At 39.4% G+C, this 19,135-nt stretch overlaps 1 protein-coding gene across 8 annotated transcripts in view; it reads right to left on the reverse strand.

Annotated features, from left to right (window-relative positions):
- KHDRBS3 (KH RNA binding domain containing, signal transduction associated 3) overlaps positions 1-19,135 on the reverse strand; it is a 192,569-nt gene that overhangs the window by 112,226 nt on the left and 61,208 nt on the right. For all 8 annotated transcript variants that reach the window (XR_010410495.1, XR_010410496.1, XM_054512435.2 and 5 more), the window contains exon 2: positions 8,441-8,559. Coding sequence is in view for 6 of the 8 variants with exons in the window: in XM_054512435.2 (XP_054368410.1) it covers positions 8,441-8,559 (119 nt within the window). In the remaining 2 variants the exon portion in view is untranslated. The remainder of the gene's footprint in view (positions 1-8,440; positions 8,560-19,135) is intronic.

The following is a 19,135-nucleotide window of genomic DNA, read 5'->3' on the forward strand; positions in this document are numbered from 1 at the left end:
GAGAGAGACCCACACAGAGGAGACACATCAGGTGTCAGAAAGCTAGTAAATGACAGAGCTGGGCATAACACAGAGGGACTGGTTCCTAAACCTGGCTTCTTTCCCCTCTCTAACTGCTTCTCAGAATCAATGTGTCCTTTTGCTTCATGTAATTATGTGTCAATTACTTGTCTTGATAAAAGTTCACAGTTTGGTCTGTGGTATGAATTTCTCCCATTTTACTGACTGGGCAGGGAATCCTAGAAGTGAGGGACCAGATGTCCTGTGTGCAATACCACAGCCATGTGATTTTCAACTGCTCCAACTTGGTGGTTCTCTGGGGGCCCAGAGCCAAAATAGTCAGTACAATAATATTTAAGGTATCTAAGTCAGTGGTAACACATTGTTAAGCACTAAAAATGATTTTACCTTTTGGCTCAGCAACACACAGATCTATCTTCTATCACCCTTGAGAAAGTAAGCAGTGATATGATACAAAATTTGTATATAACAATATTTATCACAGACTTTAACTTCTAAATGGTACTGTGTTGTGACCCAAGTACATATATGGTAGCATTTCTAGTCTTTTGAATGCAATGCAATTTGGGGGGGTCTATATATAACTAAATTTTGTGATTATTCATTTGGCTCAATAAAAGAGTAGGAGTAATAATAATTAATAACAATAATAACCCCCTAAAACAACAGAAGTTGTTTCAGGAACACAGAGATGGATAGTTATTAATTGAGGAAGTACAAATAATAAATGTCTAAGTCAAGGTTCTTCAAGAATGGAGGGAGAGGAAGTAAATGAAGGAGAAACCAGCAGACAAAAATCACACACTGATTTCAGGCACGGACACGTAGGTACATGTGGTGTCTGTCATTCGGTGAAATAAGGAACACAGAAAAAGGTGTAGGTTTGCCAAGAAGAGGGGGAATGAAAGTCACAAAATTTGGTTATGTCTATGTTTCAGGAACATAAATAAATTCTCCAGGAACATATTCTTTTAGGAACCCCTCAATTTATGCCTGGCTGGTTTTGGAGTTCACTTAACAAATCTAAATCTAGGTTTAAGTTGCTACTTTCCAGGTCAAAAATCAAGAATTTTAAAGAGAATAAAGGAAAAGTCACAGCATAAGATCTGAAGTTCTTTCATAATATATTTTGAATGTTATCGTATTTACGAATACCAATTTAGATAACTTTCTAATTGTCATGACACCAGCATGTGTCCCAAGATCACAACAGAGGGAAACCAGCCTCTGCAGATGCATCCTTCCATCTCTACCTAAAACCGCACGGCTCTCGGTTCCCTGGGAGGTGTGGGCTGTTGAGATGGTGGGAGGCTGACCTGGATGGTTCGTGGTCAAACAGCGGCCTTCTACCTCACTACCTTCCCTGAGGTTCTGGAGTCCAGAGGGGTCTTCTTACTTTGTCATGGGGTCCCAAAAGTTAATGCATACCAGGAGGGACACTAATAGCAACTTATCACAAATACATGTGTTGTAAAGTGATTATTTTTAGTATCAGGCCTCCTTGACGTCAACAAGTTTCAAAATCCCCACTGGCCACCAACATCAATTTTGGTAATGGCACCTATATATCAAGAATTAACATACAAGTATACTATCACTTTATTTCTACAGGTAAACTATCAACTGGACACCAAAAATACACCTTATTTTCATATAAAGCCTCTTGAAAAACATTATATATGCCTCTGAAAATCAATTAGGAGTCACAGAAAAGGCAAGTGTTTACATACCAACCTAACTGTCAAAATATTTACTACTGTGGGAAATTTTTAAACCCATCAAGATTTTATGGAATAGGTTTCTACCCCGTAGTAAATTTATGGATTTTTACTTGTCTGCAACATGCTACAAGGGAAAAATGCAAACCAATTTTTAAAAAGAACGTTTCCCTGAGCTTGAATTCAAACTCCAGGAGGGAACATGTTTCTGTAAGTACTTCTCTCTTCTCTCTCTCAAGACCCTTAACCTAAGAGCTTCTATGAAACAGCAAATATATCAAATTTAAAATATGCACATAATAGGAAAACATTCACTGTAACAAACCACGTTGATTAATATAATGTTACTTGAAAATAGTATGCATGTATTATAATGCTTAGGGATTAAACAACTAGCAAATTAAGAAAATTAATAAATCTAACTGAAACTTATAACTGAAAATGACAGAATTTAACTCGGTACACTAAATCTTAACAATCATAGTACAGAGGTCTCTCCCAAATTAACAATCTCAGGACCACTTTCTCCCCAAAATGGAAATCTTTTTTTATCCCAGCTATAAAATTTGCACCAAACTGCTGAACATTCAAGCACAGAAATAGGTAAAGCAGAAAGCCGCACATGATCCTACCCTCTAGAGAGTAACTGCTCTTAAGAGTCAAGTTGTTGGGTTTTTTTTTTCCTAAATAATTGTCCAACTGGGGTACTATCTGCTTTACATGTTGCTTTTCTTTGTTTACTTAACATTGTAGCAGACATCTTACCACAGCAGTAGAGCATGCAGTGTGCGTAAGGCTACACAGAGATGTAATGCATTCCTTTCATCTTAGAGCCTGCTTTCCAAATGGTGCACAGAAGTCTTCCGCCCCAGCACAACTCTGCATGCAGTGTGCCCTGCTTCTTAAACAGTTCCCAACACTGACACACCTGGAGAAGCCCGCCTCATCCTCCAGTACAGCCCACATGTCACTTCCTGTTCGATCTCTGCAGCCCTCAATGGCCAGCCCGACCCCACACACCGCTCTCTTACCACTTTATCTATCACGACTCTATAAAAATCTGCACACCTTATTGAAATTAACCTGTTTAGCCAAATAAAATGGCTTGTAATTTCACAACTGCCATCTACCCTGTGCTTCCCTATCGTGGCCACCCCTTAACCTCACCCTGTCTGACTTCAGACCCAAGCCCAGCTAGCTCCTTCAGAGACAGCCACCTTCGGGAAGGCTTCTCTCAAGAGTGTCAATATGATCCTCCTCTCTGTCTTCCCAAAGCACCCTAACCTTGAACTTCTCATGCTATATTATAGACGTTAGGCTGTTCATCTGCACTCCCCATAAAACAGATCTTCCTATAACAAAGGAACATGTCTTGATCACTTCTGTTTTCCCAGTAAATACTAGGTATATTAATGGATGGATAGATTCAATGATGTATGAAACAACAACAACAACAAAAGAATGTAAAATCTAAACCACAAAGGATCTATGGGTTCCAATGTTGATTTGGCCCTTACGTTGTATCTAGCCACTGCTCAGAATCAAGGGTAAGGGTTTCTCCACAGGAAGACTCTGGATAGCAATTTCTACAGCTTGAAGTCTTAAAAAACACCCCATAAAACAGTGTTTACTTTGAGTTTCACACTTTACAAGCCCTGACATATAACTCAAGAGAGTGAATGTGTCTTAGCTCTGAATACTAAAAGACTCATGTTCTGTGCTACCCACCGAAAGAGTGTTGGAAGTGGTTCATTAAGAGAAAATATTCAAGAGGCGCCTGGGTGGCTCAGTCGTTAAGTGTCTGCCTTCGGCTCAGGTCCTGATCCCAGGGTCCTGGGATCGAGCCCCGCGTCGGGCTCCCTGCTCGGCGGGAAGCCTGCTTCTCCCTCTCCCACTCCCCCTGCTTGTGTTCCCTCTCTCACTCTGTCTCTCTCTGTCAAATAAATAAGTAAAATCTTTAAAAAAAAAAAAAAAAAGAGAAAATATTCAATTAATGGAAATCCTTTTATTGGATGGAGTTTCACAAACAGCACTGCTCTCTTGCCGCAGCAGCTGAAGGTATACAGTCTCGGGAAAACTGCGCATCCAGCTGCTCTCTGCCCTGCACTCTGGAGGGCCGATCGCCAGCTTCCTCCAGCTCCATCTACTCACTGACACCAGCACAAAAGCTTTTTTCTTAGAACTGCCGCAAGTGCCAGATTAGCCTTCACAAAAGTCTGGCCTGAAACTCCCAGGCTCAATTAGGCTAAGCAGAAATATCTTTTTTTCAGCATTCTGAAAGCAGTGGATGTCTAAGCAGCCTACTTCAGATATTATAAGTACTTGAAATAGACTCTGCTCTCCGTTAGACACAGAAATTATAATTTGTCTTCCCCCACTCTCATCAAAGCTGACAGTGAAAAACAGTAGTTGAGATTTTATTTCAGGTACTTGTGTACACATACTGTATTTCATATACTCACTCATATTCACAAAGTATTAATTCCAGATTAATCATCTACTAGACTATGAACTATTTCAGGACAGGGAGAGTGTTCATCTTTCTATCTACTGCCTAGTGTGCATATAGTGTATCAAGCATAGTGATCAATTTATAAAGCCTTCCGTAAGCCATGCTTTGTTTAGTAACGAGTCTGTCTATGAAATGTTTGCAACAGAGTTTTCTCTTTACTAAAAACGTGTATCTTCAGTTCTGCAGGTACGGTTGTGTAAGCTCCTAACAGGATGACCATCTATAGATAACAACTATAAATTCTTAAACTCTAAGCAAAACAAAAAAATCAATTGTCTGAAGCCTTTGGAGAATGATCAAAAACAAGGGGATTCTGGAAAGGAGTCAAGACTTGGAAGACTGGGCCTGGGCAAACTTACTGGTTTTAGAATTTTTAGCCTGAGTGGCAGAGCCTGAGACAACCACAGTGCCAAAATGTGAGGTAGGGATACAAGGAAAGGTGGAGTCAGAGACGGGGGGCCTCCAAGTTTGTGTAAAAATCTGCCCAAATCCCTGGCTGACCCCAGGACCCTGTATGCCAAAAACAAATGCAGAAGTCAAACTAAGAAAAGAACAATCAATCGTGGAACACTACATCAAAAACTAATGATGTAATGTACGGTGATTAACATAACATAATTAAAAAAAAAAAAAAAAAGAACTGAACTGAGATCTGCACTCTACTCAACAAGTCTGCGGTCTGAATCCAAAATCATCAACATTCCTCAAACAGAACAGAATCCAGAGTCTTGTCAACACAACACTCACTATGCCCAGGATACAGTCCAAAATTACTCAACACACAAAAAACTGGACACTATGACTCACTATCAAGATAAAAGTTTATCAATTCAGGTCAAATCCAAGATGACTAGGATTTTAGAATTAGAGACTTTAAAGCACCTATTTTATCTGCACTCAATGACACAAAATAATATGACACCTGTAATGAATAAAAAGCAGAAAATCCCAGCAGAGAAAAATTTTTTTTCACATACACATATTTATATACGAATCAAATAATAAATTCTGAAACAGATCATTACAATACCTGCTACAAAAAGTTTATCTAATGGGCTTAACAGAAAAATAAAGATAACGTTAGAGATAATTCATGAATTGAAGATACAGAAGTGGAAGTCCGATCTGAAGAATGGGGCAGGGAGCAGAGAAAAGAGAAAAGAGACACAGGAACTATTTTGAGAATATCAAAACGTTGAACATATGTGTAACTGCTCTCTAAAGGTGGAGAGAAAGGGTCATAAAAAGTATTTGAAAAAGTAATAGCTAAAATATTACGATGAAATGGACAAATCTCTTGGCGGGGGGAGGAGACCACAAAAGATGAAATAGGAAATCTGATTAGTGCCCTGTCAATTAAAGACTTTGAACTCATCACCAAACTTAAGGCTCAAAGGTCTTCACTGGTTAATTCTATCAAATACTGAGGATGAAACAGCATCAAACTGACATACATTCTTTGGGGTTAAAAAAAAAAAAAAAAAGGAAAGGAACACTCTCACTTTATGAAACCAGCATAACACTAATATCAAAATCTGACAAAGATGTTATATATGAAAAAAAATTATAGGCCAGTATCGTCCATGAACATAGAAGCATTTGAACCCAACAATATATATAAAAGAGATGATAATTAGGAGGGTTTAACCCAGGAAGGCAAAGCTGGTTTAATTTAGACAAATCAATCAATAAAATTCACTATATTAACAGTGTAAAGAAGTAACCTTCTGTGTTCATTTCAACAGATGCAGAAAAGGCATTCAACGGAATTCACCACCCAGTCAGGATCAAATCTCTCAGCAAAACTGAGATAGGAGGGAACTTCCTCCACCTAACAAAGGGCATCTACAAAACCCCCTGGCTGTTAACACTCTTAAATTTTTCCACTCTGGTAACAAGGAAAGAAGGCCTAATCTCACTACTTGTACTCAAGCATTACACAATACAATAATGCAAACTAAATAAATAAAAAGCATAAAAATTGGAGAGAAAGAAGTAAACTATTTATGTAGGTGATAAGATTGTATACACAGCATATCCTAAGTAATCTATAAAACAACTCATGAAAACAAGTGAATTTAGCAAGGTAGCAGAACATAAGGTCAATATACAAAATTTTCTATTAGAAGTAAAAAAATGAGAAAATAAAACTTTAAAATATCCATTGTCCAATAATATTAAAAAACATAAAATATTTAAGAATGAATTTCACAAAAGGCAAGTAAGACCTTTACCCTGAAAAGCATAAAATGCTGCTGATAGAAATTAAAAATCTATAAATGGAAAGACACGCCATGTCAAGGAAGAGAAGATTCGATGTTGTTAAGATGAAATTATCTGCATAAATTAATCAATACAGTGCAACTACAATCATTATCCAAGCAAAATGTTTTGTGAAAGTTAATAAAATAATTCTTAAATTTACATGGAATTGAAAAGGACCTCTATCCAAGCAATCTTGAAAAAGAAGGACAAAGTTGAAGGGACTGCATCACCTAACTTCATGTCTTATATAAAAAGCTACAGTAATGAAGATAGCATGGTAGTGGCATAAGGATCCACAGATAGATGAATGAAACAAAGGACGTGCAAAAAATAGACCCTCACTTACATAGCCATGTAATTTTCCTCAGAGGTGCCAACACCATCAGTGGGAGGAAAACATCTTTCAACAAATGGTACTGGGAAAACTGGATATCCACATGGAGAGAAAATAAATTTTGAACCCCCTGCATCACAACATACACTAAAAGCAATCTGAGATGTATCAAAAACCTAAAAGCAAAAGCTATAATGGTAAAGCTTTTAGAGAAACACAGTAGACTAGCTCTGTAACTTATCAACAACTCTAGCATTTCTTTGAAACTGGCAAAGATTTGTTAGTTGACAGAAGGTAATAATCATAAAAGGAAAGAAAAACCTGATATATTAGACAGACATCATGAAATTAAAAGCTTCTGCAGATCACAAGACACTATGAAGAAAATATCAGGAAAGCCACAGACTGAACCAAATATTCACAGAACACATCTAACAAAGGACTTGTATCTGGGATATTTAAAAAAGCTCCTACAACTCAATGATGAGAAGACATACAGCCCATTCACAAATAGGCAAAGGACCCAAAAAGACACTTCAAAACAGAAGATACAGGAGTGGCCAGTAAGTACATGAAGTGGTCACATCATTACTAATCAGGGAAATGCTAATAAACACCACAGGAAAATACCAACATACTATTCGAATGGTTAAAAATTCAACAGACAGAGCACACTGACACCGATGAGGATACAGAGGATACAGGTTTTACACTGCTCCTGGAAACACAACAAGGAACAATCACTTTGGGAAGAAGTATGGCAATTTCCCGTAAAATTAGATACATAGCTAGTTAAATCTTAAGTATTTACTCAAAAGAAATAAAAACATATCATCACAAAATGTATGAAAATGTTCACGGCAATTTAATCTATAATAACCCCAAATTGAAAACGCCCTAGTGAATGAATAAACAAACTGTGGCATATTCAACTAATGGACTACTAGTGAGCAATCAAGAGAAATGAACTACCAACGTATACAACATTATGCATAAATCATGTACATGAGCACTCAGAAGAAAAAAACCAAGATAAAAAGAGTATCAATGTATCAAGTCATGCCAAATCTAAAACGACCAAGATTTTAGAATCAGATAGAAACTTTAAAGCACCTATTGTAATCATGTTCAAGGACATAACACTTGCAGTAAATGAAAAAAACAGAACATTTTTCTGGAACAGAGAAGTAGAACAGATAATAATACTGTGAACATTTATGTGCTTACACCCTATGCTAAGCATTTAAAATGGATAATCTTATCTAATTCTTAGTAATCCAACCTCATCTTACAAATGAAGAAATTAAAGTAGAAAGAAGTTACGTAGGTTGTCCAAAGTCACATCACTAGGATGATTCAGAAGCATAATTCTTTAGGGCTCCCCAACTCACACTAAAGTCAAACAGAAAAGATAGGATCACTAAATAAGTTTTTAATTTTTAATTAACTTTAAAAGTGTATCTGTGTTGGTGTCAGGTGGGGGAGGGCTATGCTAAGGGAAAACACCTCAAGAAAATATCAAACAATACAAATTGAACATCTGCTCCCTTGTGATTAGATTTGCCACACCTGCAAACCTCACTGTCTTACCTTAGGGAACTGCTTTACAGGGATTAACACTTTCTGTCCCAGCTTCATGTTCTTATTAATCACCACATCGATGTACTTTTCTTCATCCTTGCCTTCTCCTTTTTGAAACTTTTCTATTTCTGTGGAGGAAAAAAGATAACTATGAAGTGTATGACTTAGGACCCCAGAGGATGGGAGTTCTTGCTAGCTCTGCTGTGGCATGAAATCAAATACAGAAATACGGACTATCAGATCAATAGGGGTTTTTCAAGTAATGACGTATTTCCCATTGTACCAATCGTTCTTCACCAGTACTGTAGAAAAAAGGCATGTACCATGGCTCTGCAAAGTCAAATCTCAACAGCCCATGCTAATGGAGGGAACAATGAACTAACTAAAAAACAGACACAAACAAAAATAAGTTTCTTGGGGCCTTCTGGAATCCGGGAGAGAGGCTGCTCAAACAGCTAAGAAAAGCCAGAAAACAACCTCTATTCAGTGTTAACAAAGTACTGACATCCCTATCCATCAGCTCTGCCTGGCTCTCCGAGGCTTACCTCACAGGAATTGATTCTTTAAGATGGCATGAAAAGTCCTAGACAACCTCCTGTCAGTTGACCTCCCCAACCAAATCTACCCTCCTCACAAGTGACACGGATCAACTACACACTCATGTCGTTAACATGCTTTTCTCTGCCTGTAATGTTATTATTCCAACATCATACATCTCCTTCAAGATTCAGCCACACCAAATACTATTTTTTATGTGTGACTATCCCCTTCACCAATGAGGCAGGAAGGAAAGAATCAATCACTTCCACCTTGATGCTCAGAAAACACTTTACATTCAATTCTATGATGACTCCTGTTGGAGAGAATGTGGTATCTCCATAGTGTATCTCCGTTACAGACAATGTTTGGAACCTCCCATTCACATGTTGAAATCCTAATCCCGGATGTGATGGTCTTAGGAGGTGGGGGCTCTAAGGAGGTGACTGGGTCATAAGGGTGGAGCCCTCACGAAAAGGATCAGTGCCTTATGAAAGAGACCCTATGCATGGAGCTCTTTCACCCCTCCTGCCACAAGAGGACACAGCAAGAAAACGGTCGTCTATGAGCCAGGAAGTGGGCCCTCATGTGACACCAAAATCTGTGGGCATGTTAATCTTGGACTTCCAGCCTCCAGAACAGTAAGAAACATATTTCTGTTGTTCATAAGCTCCCCAGTCTGTGGTATTCTGCAACTGCAGCCCAAATGGACCAAGATACTCTCCCACCAGAACATAAATTTCTCTTAGGTAAAAATCTGTTTCTTCATCCAACAAACATCACTAAGCACACACCACGTGTACCTCCCAGATCTTGGAAAATTTCAGATGCTGTTTCCTCACATTGTTGCCTATAGCATTTGGCTGTGTAAGAGGCACACAAGCAGGTGCTTCAATGAGTGCTGAATGATTGTGTACATGCACTGCTCCTTCCAGACGCACCACAAGATACGCAGGTTCAAGGAAGGGAACCACAGCATGGAGCAGGCCGAAACCTGGCATCAGGTGTAGAAAGGGGCACACGCATTCACTTGTTTTGGTTACTGGGCTAGGAATACTTGAGAACTTAATATGTGCCACATTCATGACATAATTCAATCCTCACAAGAGATGGCAGACAGGAAGTTCAGAAACGTTACTCTGCTAATAGCAGCAAAGGTAGGACTTCCCTCCACGTTTGTCTGACCATAAAGACAGCATGCTACTGCAGTCTCTCCCACCATTTTTTATGTCATACAAGACAGAAAATAAGATGTTCATGGCACCTTAGGATAATGGAGGCTCTGTTGACAGCTGGAGGCTTCAGTTACCACTAAAGAACCCAGGGGTATTGATGCCTCCCCTCCTCCACCCACCTACCCCTTCATGCTCGAGCGCTAACCCCCCAATTGTCTTGCTTGTATTCAGAGTTGAACCTGATCTCCCTTCTCCACAGTGACAATCCTGACACCTATCATGATAATCCTGAATAAAGTCTTCCTTACTATTTTAACAAGTGTCAGAATGATTTTTTTCTTTAACAGTGCATGGTAAAAAGTCAGTATGCACGTGGGGTATAATGAAAAATATCTATTTGGTCTTTGTCCCAGGTTCCTGGCACGGATTTCCTAGAACCCTACGAATTTCCTGAGTGATAGGACTGCACTTTATCCTTCCTAACAAGCCCCTCTCAAGCACAGAGGCCTTTATGCTAATGAGATGACTCTTGGAGGAAGAGGGAGCTTAAGGCTTGCCAGGAAAGCTGCCCGCCTGTGTGAAAAACCAAGCAAGTGTGGAGCTGGTACGTTCAGCACTCCCACCTGCGCAGAGAGACGAGGCGCTAGAAGGCGTTCAGTCATCAGCACGAACCATAATAGTAAACAGAGTGCTTCTCTGAGTCCTGGGAGTCACTCTGGCACATTACCCAACCTGAGGAGGAGCCGTGGAAGCCCCACACTTGCAGCTCATCAGGCTGTGGGTAGCCCGGGCCCTGCACCTGCAGCTGATGTCTGAAGCGAGGGTAGTCTTGTAGGACGCGGCCCTCCTCCCATGGGGTCGCCCCTAACTCCAGCATGAGTGTCAGAACTGAACTGGTCGAGCTGCTGGACCCCCAGTTGGTGCTGGAGACCTAGCTGGTACCAGCAGACACTACAGCAAAGGGATTAGGAGTGCTGGGGAGGGAGATGGAGGAGAGCAGGAAAGGCCCTGAAGATAATACCAAACTTCCAAATAAACGGATTATCTCGTTTGCTTTCTTGTACTATCCTAGGCTTTAATCGAGAAAACGGATTCTAAACAGAATCTGTATGGGAACAATGTACATTAAAATAGAAGGATATGAAATGCAAAGATTTACTTAGATAATTCTTGTTATTGTTGTTGAAAACACCTTTAAGGGTACTTTTAATTTTGACTTTTTCCTATAAAAAGAAGTTAAAACAGTGTAACAGGATGCAAAATCAAAAGAAAAGTTTCCTCCTACACCCATACTCCAGAGGTAATGACTATAACAATATCATATACTCTTTCAGAAGTTTTCCATGAATGCACAAGCACACACACGAGCGCACGCACACAAACAGGCTTTAAAACTGTAGAACTAATGGTGTAGATGAGCTAAACTAGCTTTGTTTTCCTCGGTAAAGAACAATAAGTCACATGTCATCTGCTCCATCAAGTATAATAATTCATGACTTCAGCTTTAATGAGAAGAGAATTCATTCCACGTATTTATTTATGCATTTATGCTATAATTAGAAATGCCTTTGGCATAGAAGATTCAACAAAATTATATTGAAACTTTGTAGAAAGAAAAAAAAAGAACTTTTAATGTACATAAATGTTTGTTAAAATAGGTGTAATTACTTATTTTCAGGTAACACTGCATTTTTGTGATTTTGAGCACTTACAACATATGCACGACATGTAACTCCAGAGTCAGCATTCAAATGTTATTCCTTGCATCAGTGACAGTAAACATTTTAAGCAACATAAAATCATAAAGATTAAAAAATTAGAAAAAAATATGTATTTTACAATATATTACATTAAAGTTTGAGATATACCTATGATTTTGGAAGGGTAAATAAAAATTTAAAAAAATATATAAAATATTTAACTTCCTCTCTAGACCGTCAACTTTGAAAATCTTATGTTGCTAAAATATCTTGTCACCTTAAGTAAGCTTTGAACTATGTTAAAATATAGTATTTCACTGTTTAAGATTTATTTGAAAATTGTGAAGGCCTGATGCCACGCTACAAACGTGCTGGTTTGCAAGGACTGGACCTAACACACCACACAGGAGGAGAAGGAGCCCCAATCCCTAGGGTCCGACGCACCTGGCTTAAATCATGACTATTGTACTTGCCCCAGACCCTCCAGCTACCAAATCCAAAACCGGTCAAAACTTTTGTGGTTCTTTTAGGGACTATTCATTCAATCACCAATTTTGTAATTTCCACTTGATAGAGCATTGTAAGTAGTTTGATGTTTTCATGAAGTCCCATAAAATACAATGCAAAAAAAAGTGGGGGGGGGGACTGTACAACATGATGTATGAAATCATGAAACAGCTTTCTGGTATTTATGCCTCTCCCTTACTGGGAGTTTCATTTTCCAAACCCCCTGTGACCACCTCTCTGATCTTCTCTTGAGAAGGGAAGGTACTTTGACACGACCAAGGTGGATAGAACCTCTTAGTTAACTGTAGCCAGTGAAGGCCAACCATAGAGAAAATCCAGTCAGGTTTCTGAGGTCAAATGCACGAGGGATTTCACTTTTACTAATCCCCAGATTGCATTTGTTACCACACAGTTCAATGTACCAATGCCATCTCCCAGCTCAGAAATAATAAGCAAATGTGTGACTAGGTTTTAGATAATGTAGGGGATTAAAATGTTACGTTTGCAAACCATGGACATCAAATTTCTGTCAGCCCAGAAACCTAGTGTCAGTTACAATGTCTTTCTTACTTGTTCTTTTTTGTTTTTGCCTTGGGTGACTACAGAGCTTCCCAAGCAATGGCCACTTACCTTTTTATTTTAGCCCATCAAATATAGTAAAATCCACTAATCCTCTAAAAAACAGCCAAATCATCTTTGGATTTACATGAATTAAATTTTCAGTATTTATTTAAAATATTAAATAATTTGAGAACTGTACATTTTCATTAAAAATGCTTAAGTTCGGGGCACCTGGGTGGCTCAGTCGGTTAAGCATCTGACTCTTGATTTCAGCTCAGGTCATGATCTCATGGTCCTGGAACTGAGCCCCACATCAGGCTCCGTGCTCAGTGGGGAGTCCACTTGAGGAGTTCTCTCCCTCTCCCCTCCCCCTGCTCTCTCTCTCAAATAAATCTTTTTTAAAAATGCTTAAATTCTCTCAAAGAATCAAGCACATTTAAATTGATATTTTCCTTTTTCCGAGCAACTCCATTTCTACGCGTTCACCCTATGGACATACTTTAATGTAAAATATTATGTACAAAGCTTATAGCATTGTCTTTAATAGCAAAACACTGAAAACCATCTAAATGTCTAGCAACAGGAACCTGGCTACAGAAGCTAGGGCACTCGTGCACTATGAAATAGCAGACAGCTACTCTGTAAGATCAAGAACTCTTTATGTTCTGATAGAAAAAAAGCCTCCACCAGATACACGGTTGAGGACACACACAGACACACACACAGTGTGAAATGGTTTAACAATGTATGTTCATATTCACTTGTATCTCCACAGAAAAATGTCTCTCTACTTACAGATAAGAAACTAGCAACAGTTGTAACTAGTGGACATGAGGGAATCAGTGGACAATCAACAGGACTTTATCTTTTATGTTGTTTTAAATTTTTGAAACATGAATATTTCACCATTTAAATTACATAAAAGTAAATTTTTAGACATTTTATAAAATTTTTATAAACAGTGAAACAGAATAGAATAAAAATTTATACAGAAGTGGCCATGCCTCTATTTTGCATCTTGGCTAGTAACCCAGAGCTTTACTCTCTCTTGATCATTCATTTTAAGTTCATCATTCCTATGTTATTTTACTGAGACTGTAGGGGCATCTACCTGAGCTGCTTATCTCACCTGAAGCAACAGACAGATTTGCGAAAATTACATATAAAACATTTTATTTTGAGAATCTGGTAATATTTTCAATGCAATGAGGTTCACTTGGGTGAGCAGTGAAGACTGGCACCTACCCAAAAGCAATGACTGGGCTCTGATATGTTGAGGAAATGTACTAGGTGCTGGGAACAGAATATAGAGAATGTGTGGCACGGAAATAGACAAATTTAATATAATGCACACAGTGCTGCAGGAAAGGGACTAGCAGCTTTGGAATTTGGACAATTATTTGAAAATAAAGAAGCTAGCAAGTATGTGCTACAGGGTAAGGAATGGAGTTTGTCAGGCAAGGAAATGATGAATTCTTCACTGAAGGTAAGTAGCCCTGTGTAACACTAGTTCACAGTCGCTCATTCGATTAGGCAGACTGTACAGTTGATAGATGGGAGTTTTACTAAGATAGCAAAACCTATTTTTCCCTTTTCTCTTCAAACAGGTACAAAATGGAATAGATCAGACAGGTAAGGATGACAAGATCCTGCCATCACAGAGCCCATCAGGGACAAGCTTAGGCGTGAACTCAATTTCCTGACCCCACGTCCTGGGTTCCTGCAGAAAGACGGAACAGCTTCAGGGTGAGAGGAGGGGTCAGCACAGAGAAGAAGTGAGGACAAAAGCATAAAAGGGCAGGCCAGGCTCCTAAGGTCAAAACTGAGATCCTAACAGATCAGTAACAACAGGGAGCTACTACAAGTTGTTAGGTGGGGATTGTCGTGATGGGAGACAGCCTTAAGGAAAGGAAATCTGGCAGGAGCAAGTGACATGGACAGGATGCAGAGAGAGAGAGAGAGAAAGAGGCAGGTTAAAACAGAGCTAGATAATAAAACAGTCTGTCGGGATGAAAAACCACTGTGGGACGACAGCAGACAGTTTATTTATAGTTGACGTGGACAGAAGACAAATGAGAAAGCTGTCAGAGGCAAAGCCCTCATATTTAGAGAAAGCGTCAGGTCTACTGAGTATCCAATCAGATATTCAGTAGACACAGGGACACAGCTGTGCTCCTGACCCCACGCTGTATTGTCGATCCCACAACACCCACTTTCGTCCACAGGTTCTTAAGCACCACGTCCACCATGTCGTAGGTAGGCTTTGAACTTGCTCTCTAAGACTAGAACATTCTGTGGGCTTTTTGCCTTGAGGTGTCTTCTCTTTGGTGTCTCCAACTAAGTTCTACTTCCTAGAAGAGGTGCCCTTGAATTCCCAGACCAGTTAACCAAAAAACACAGTACTCTATCATGATGTTTACCACAGGTCTAACCTCCTACTTCATGCAATACCCTGTCAGCTACCCCCTTTCAATCCCTTTCATGGAGCCTGGAACATGGTGAGGGCTCCCAGGTACAAGCTGTGAGACTGGATGAGACTGGATGGTGAAAAGAACTCATCATTACAAACACACATGCTTATAACCTTACCTTTTATTCAGTCTTTTTGCTTCTTTATCTCACATTATCCTGACAATATTCCAGGACCGGTGAGCATTATTCACATTTTACACATGAGAAAAGTTTGAAAATGTGTTTCTTAAAGTCACACAGTTTGCGAGCAACATTACTGAGACTCAAACTGAGGGCTCTGAATGCAGGACACTTTCCCAACATATTCCATCCACAGGTCATTAAAATAATTTGTCAAGCTAACAGCCCAATCAGGGTTTTAGCACACAGTGTTTCTATAAAGGAAAAAAATGCACTCTTTACAAAACAGGTCAATGAAAGAATGCATTAACGAACCAACACATTCCTGTGCTGAGCCCATATGGAATTTACCTTTTAGGTCAGAAACCGTTAGCTAGAAACCCTGATACTCTGCAACTCTGCCTATTCCTGAAGCTTCTGTTCTTTCCCCGGGTGAATGATCCAAGAAACAGGATTCCAGAAGGAAACGTGTGGCATTCAAACTGGGTAATCTGAGCAGAGTTTAATTAAGGGCCTATATATTAAAGGTGCAAAGAACCTACAATAATAGCAAGAAAGAATGGTGTAGCACTCCGGGGTTAGCTAGCAAGGGAGGTATTACTGCCCCAAGACATGAAGCACAAAGGGGCAAAGAAAAGCAAAGAAAGAGGCTGTATGGCCAGGGCAGCCTGACAGGGGTCACAGACTCCCACAGAGGGAAGCAGACAACTCCTGGTAGCCTGACAGGGAAGAAGCAGAAGAGAACAAGCACTCTGATCTCACCTCTCCCTCCCGACAGCTGGCTGCTGGTGCCGTCCGCTGAGCAGGTACTGACCCAGCTACAAGCCAGAGGCCAGGAGTGTCTGCTGAGGCCGCCCCCGTGCCATCCACATCGGCCTCCTGGCACAGAGCAGAGTGGAGAGGGTGGGAAGAGGAAGTGGTAAGGCAGAGAGCAGCTCTCCACCCCTACATCTTCGGTAAAAACCAAAGGAGTCATTAAAGAATTTCTGATGTCTCCTTTCCATGTGAGCTTACCACATGGAATATCACACAGCAAATGCTGAGAAGTCGTGACAGTTGTTTCAGAGGTCACTTACACCGGTACTAATGAGGTAATTATTGTCATTACTCTGTTGACAATGAGTCACCGGGTGCAGGGCTCTGTGTTTGACTTACAGTCTCTTTTTATTCTACCAAATCTATGATATATCACGTCCATTTTACAGAATAAGCCCAGGGGATTCAAATGGTTAACAAGTTTGACAAAAGTTAGGTAATAAGAGTTGATTCAGGATTGACATCAAGGTATATCTAATGTCAAAGCCCATCTTACTAGTTGTTTAAAAGCTACTTAGGGGGCGCCTGGGTGGCTCAGTTGGTTAGGCGTCCAACTCTGATTTTGGCTCAGGGTCATGATCTCAGGGTTGTTGGACTGAGCCTCACCTTGTGCTGAATGTGGAGCCTGCTTGAGATTCTCCCTCTCCTTCTCTCTGCCCCTTCCCCCACTGATGCATGTGCACTCTCTCTCTCTCTAAAAATAAACAAATAATAAAAGCAACTTAGTAAAAAAACATTTAAAAGGGTCATAAAAGTGTAGGTAAATAGCACTAACTAGCCTGCACGATAAAGTCTGAGTGGGGACGTTAACACAGTCAGGAGACCCCCTTGCCAAGGGCCACACCCTGTATGAACTGATCAGAGAGGACAGGACTTAGCCCAGATCTATGCTAACAAGAAGCCCACACAAGGAGAACAACTACATGCTCAACATTCAGAAATCTATTTCAAAATAATACAACAGTCCAGTTGGAGGATTTAAATTGATCTTAAAAGATATATATATATAGTGTTCAAAGCCACTGTAAATTCTATTTGACAGATTACTAAAATGTTACTGTAGCTGCTGGTCTGAAAATAATTTTTTTTTAACTTGCAACATGACAAATGTTTTCACTAAGGAATTATTTTATTTAAGCAACCTAACTGAATACCTATTAGATTCAAGCCAGAGTTGAATACACTAAAACCTGCCCAGACTAGATTGATTTATACAGCTCATGATCTTGCAAATAATCTTCCATAAACAGAAATAAATGGCACAGCAGAGTAGAGATGCATATCACTGTCTAATAAGGATGAACAGACTCATCATAAACACACACACACACACATATATACCATCCAGGAAGCTGGACACAGTCAATACTCTCAATATTAAGAATGCTTGGAAGTAAACTATTTTTATAAAGACAGAGCAAATATTTAGGCACGAATATCCTTAAATATACATACAACACATAAGATTAAAACATATATAGAAAGAAAGGAAAGTCAAACTACTCCAGGAGGGAAGAAAGGTTAACAAAGAGGAAGGGAGGAATTAATTCTACCCACCATAGATAATTAACAAAAATATAGCAATAATATAGGCAGCCGGAATTTATTTACTATCTTCCAGGTATTTAATCCTTGTAATGCTGCAGCAAAGTAGCTATAATCTTCATTGTATAGAAAGGGAATAGCTGCTTGGAGGCATCCAGGGACACAGCTGAGGTCCCACAGCCAGCCCCGATCCAGGACCCCAACCACAGTTCACCTCTTCCTAAAGCTATGCTCCCTCCAGTTTCTGGTATTTCTGTAGTACAGGGATCTTGATTTTGAGTGAGAAAAAAAATGCTTTGGATTATTTCATTTTTGCAGAAAGTCACCAAGCTCTTGAAAGTATCAAAAGAAATAATGTTTATCACAGTGCTTTAAAAATTATAACATACAGAACAAATATAGGCTAGTATTGCTCACTTAATACAGTGTTTAATTTGCAGTGATTTATTTACAAGTATCTCATTACAGAATGGATTTCAAAAAGAATTTGTGAAAGCTGTATGATTCTAAAGAAAAGCTATATGATTCTAAAGAATCAAATCCAGATAACTAAAAAATTCTGAGCACTACTCAGAATTATTATGAACATTTTGTCAAATTCTTTTTAAGGGAAGAAAATGCTTCTAGTGTACTGGCACCTTAATTTCCCCTGAAATATATGCATTCACCAAACAAAGGGCATAATGGCAGAAAAAAGAGCAATACAAAGATACAGCATGATCATTCGGTGCCTCAAGGGGAAAGACTCAAAGACCTTCAGAAATAAGTAGGTTACTGGATTTTGGTTCTAAATTCTAACAATTTTCAAAATAAACTTCTAACTGCAAAAGGTTTTTTCTCCCCTATAATTTTAAAACAATAAAGACCAAAGCATGTAAATCAGAGCTGAGACACTCCCTAGAACTGGTAGACGGTATCTAACAAGTTAAACAGTTCCTATATGCTGGACACTACACTGGAGGCTTTACCTCCATTTCGTCCTCACAACCTCTCAGAGTGATGGGGCGGAAATTACCATCCCCTTTTTCTTATACCTGATCAGCAACAGAGCTGAGGCTGGACTGCAGCATTATGGACTCTCAAAGGTTGTGCTTCTTCTCCAAATTACCATACAACTTTGGCTTCAAAAACCAAACAAAACCTTCCAAGCCAACAGGTGAGCACAAGAGATTAAATTCCACCACCAATAAATCAACAGAATTTTATAGGAACAGTCCATCGACTGCATTTATGGAATGCCCACTATTTACTGAGAAATAGGACAGAAGCGG

This window comes from Mirounga angustirostris, unplaced genomic scaffold (genome assembly GCF_029215605.1).
Source record: "Mirounga angustirostris isolate CCGP_5_RB_7025 unplaced genomic scaffold, mMirAng1.0.hap1 SCAF_4, whole genome shotgun sequence".
NCBI lineage: Eukaryota > Metazoa > Chordata > Mammalia > Carnivora > Phocidae > Mirounga > Mirounga angustirostris.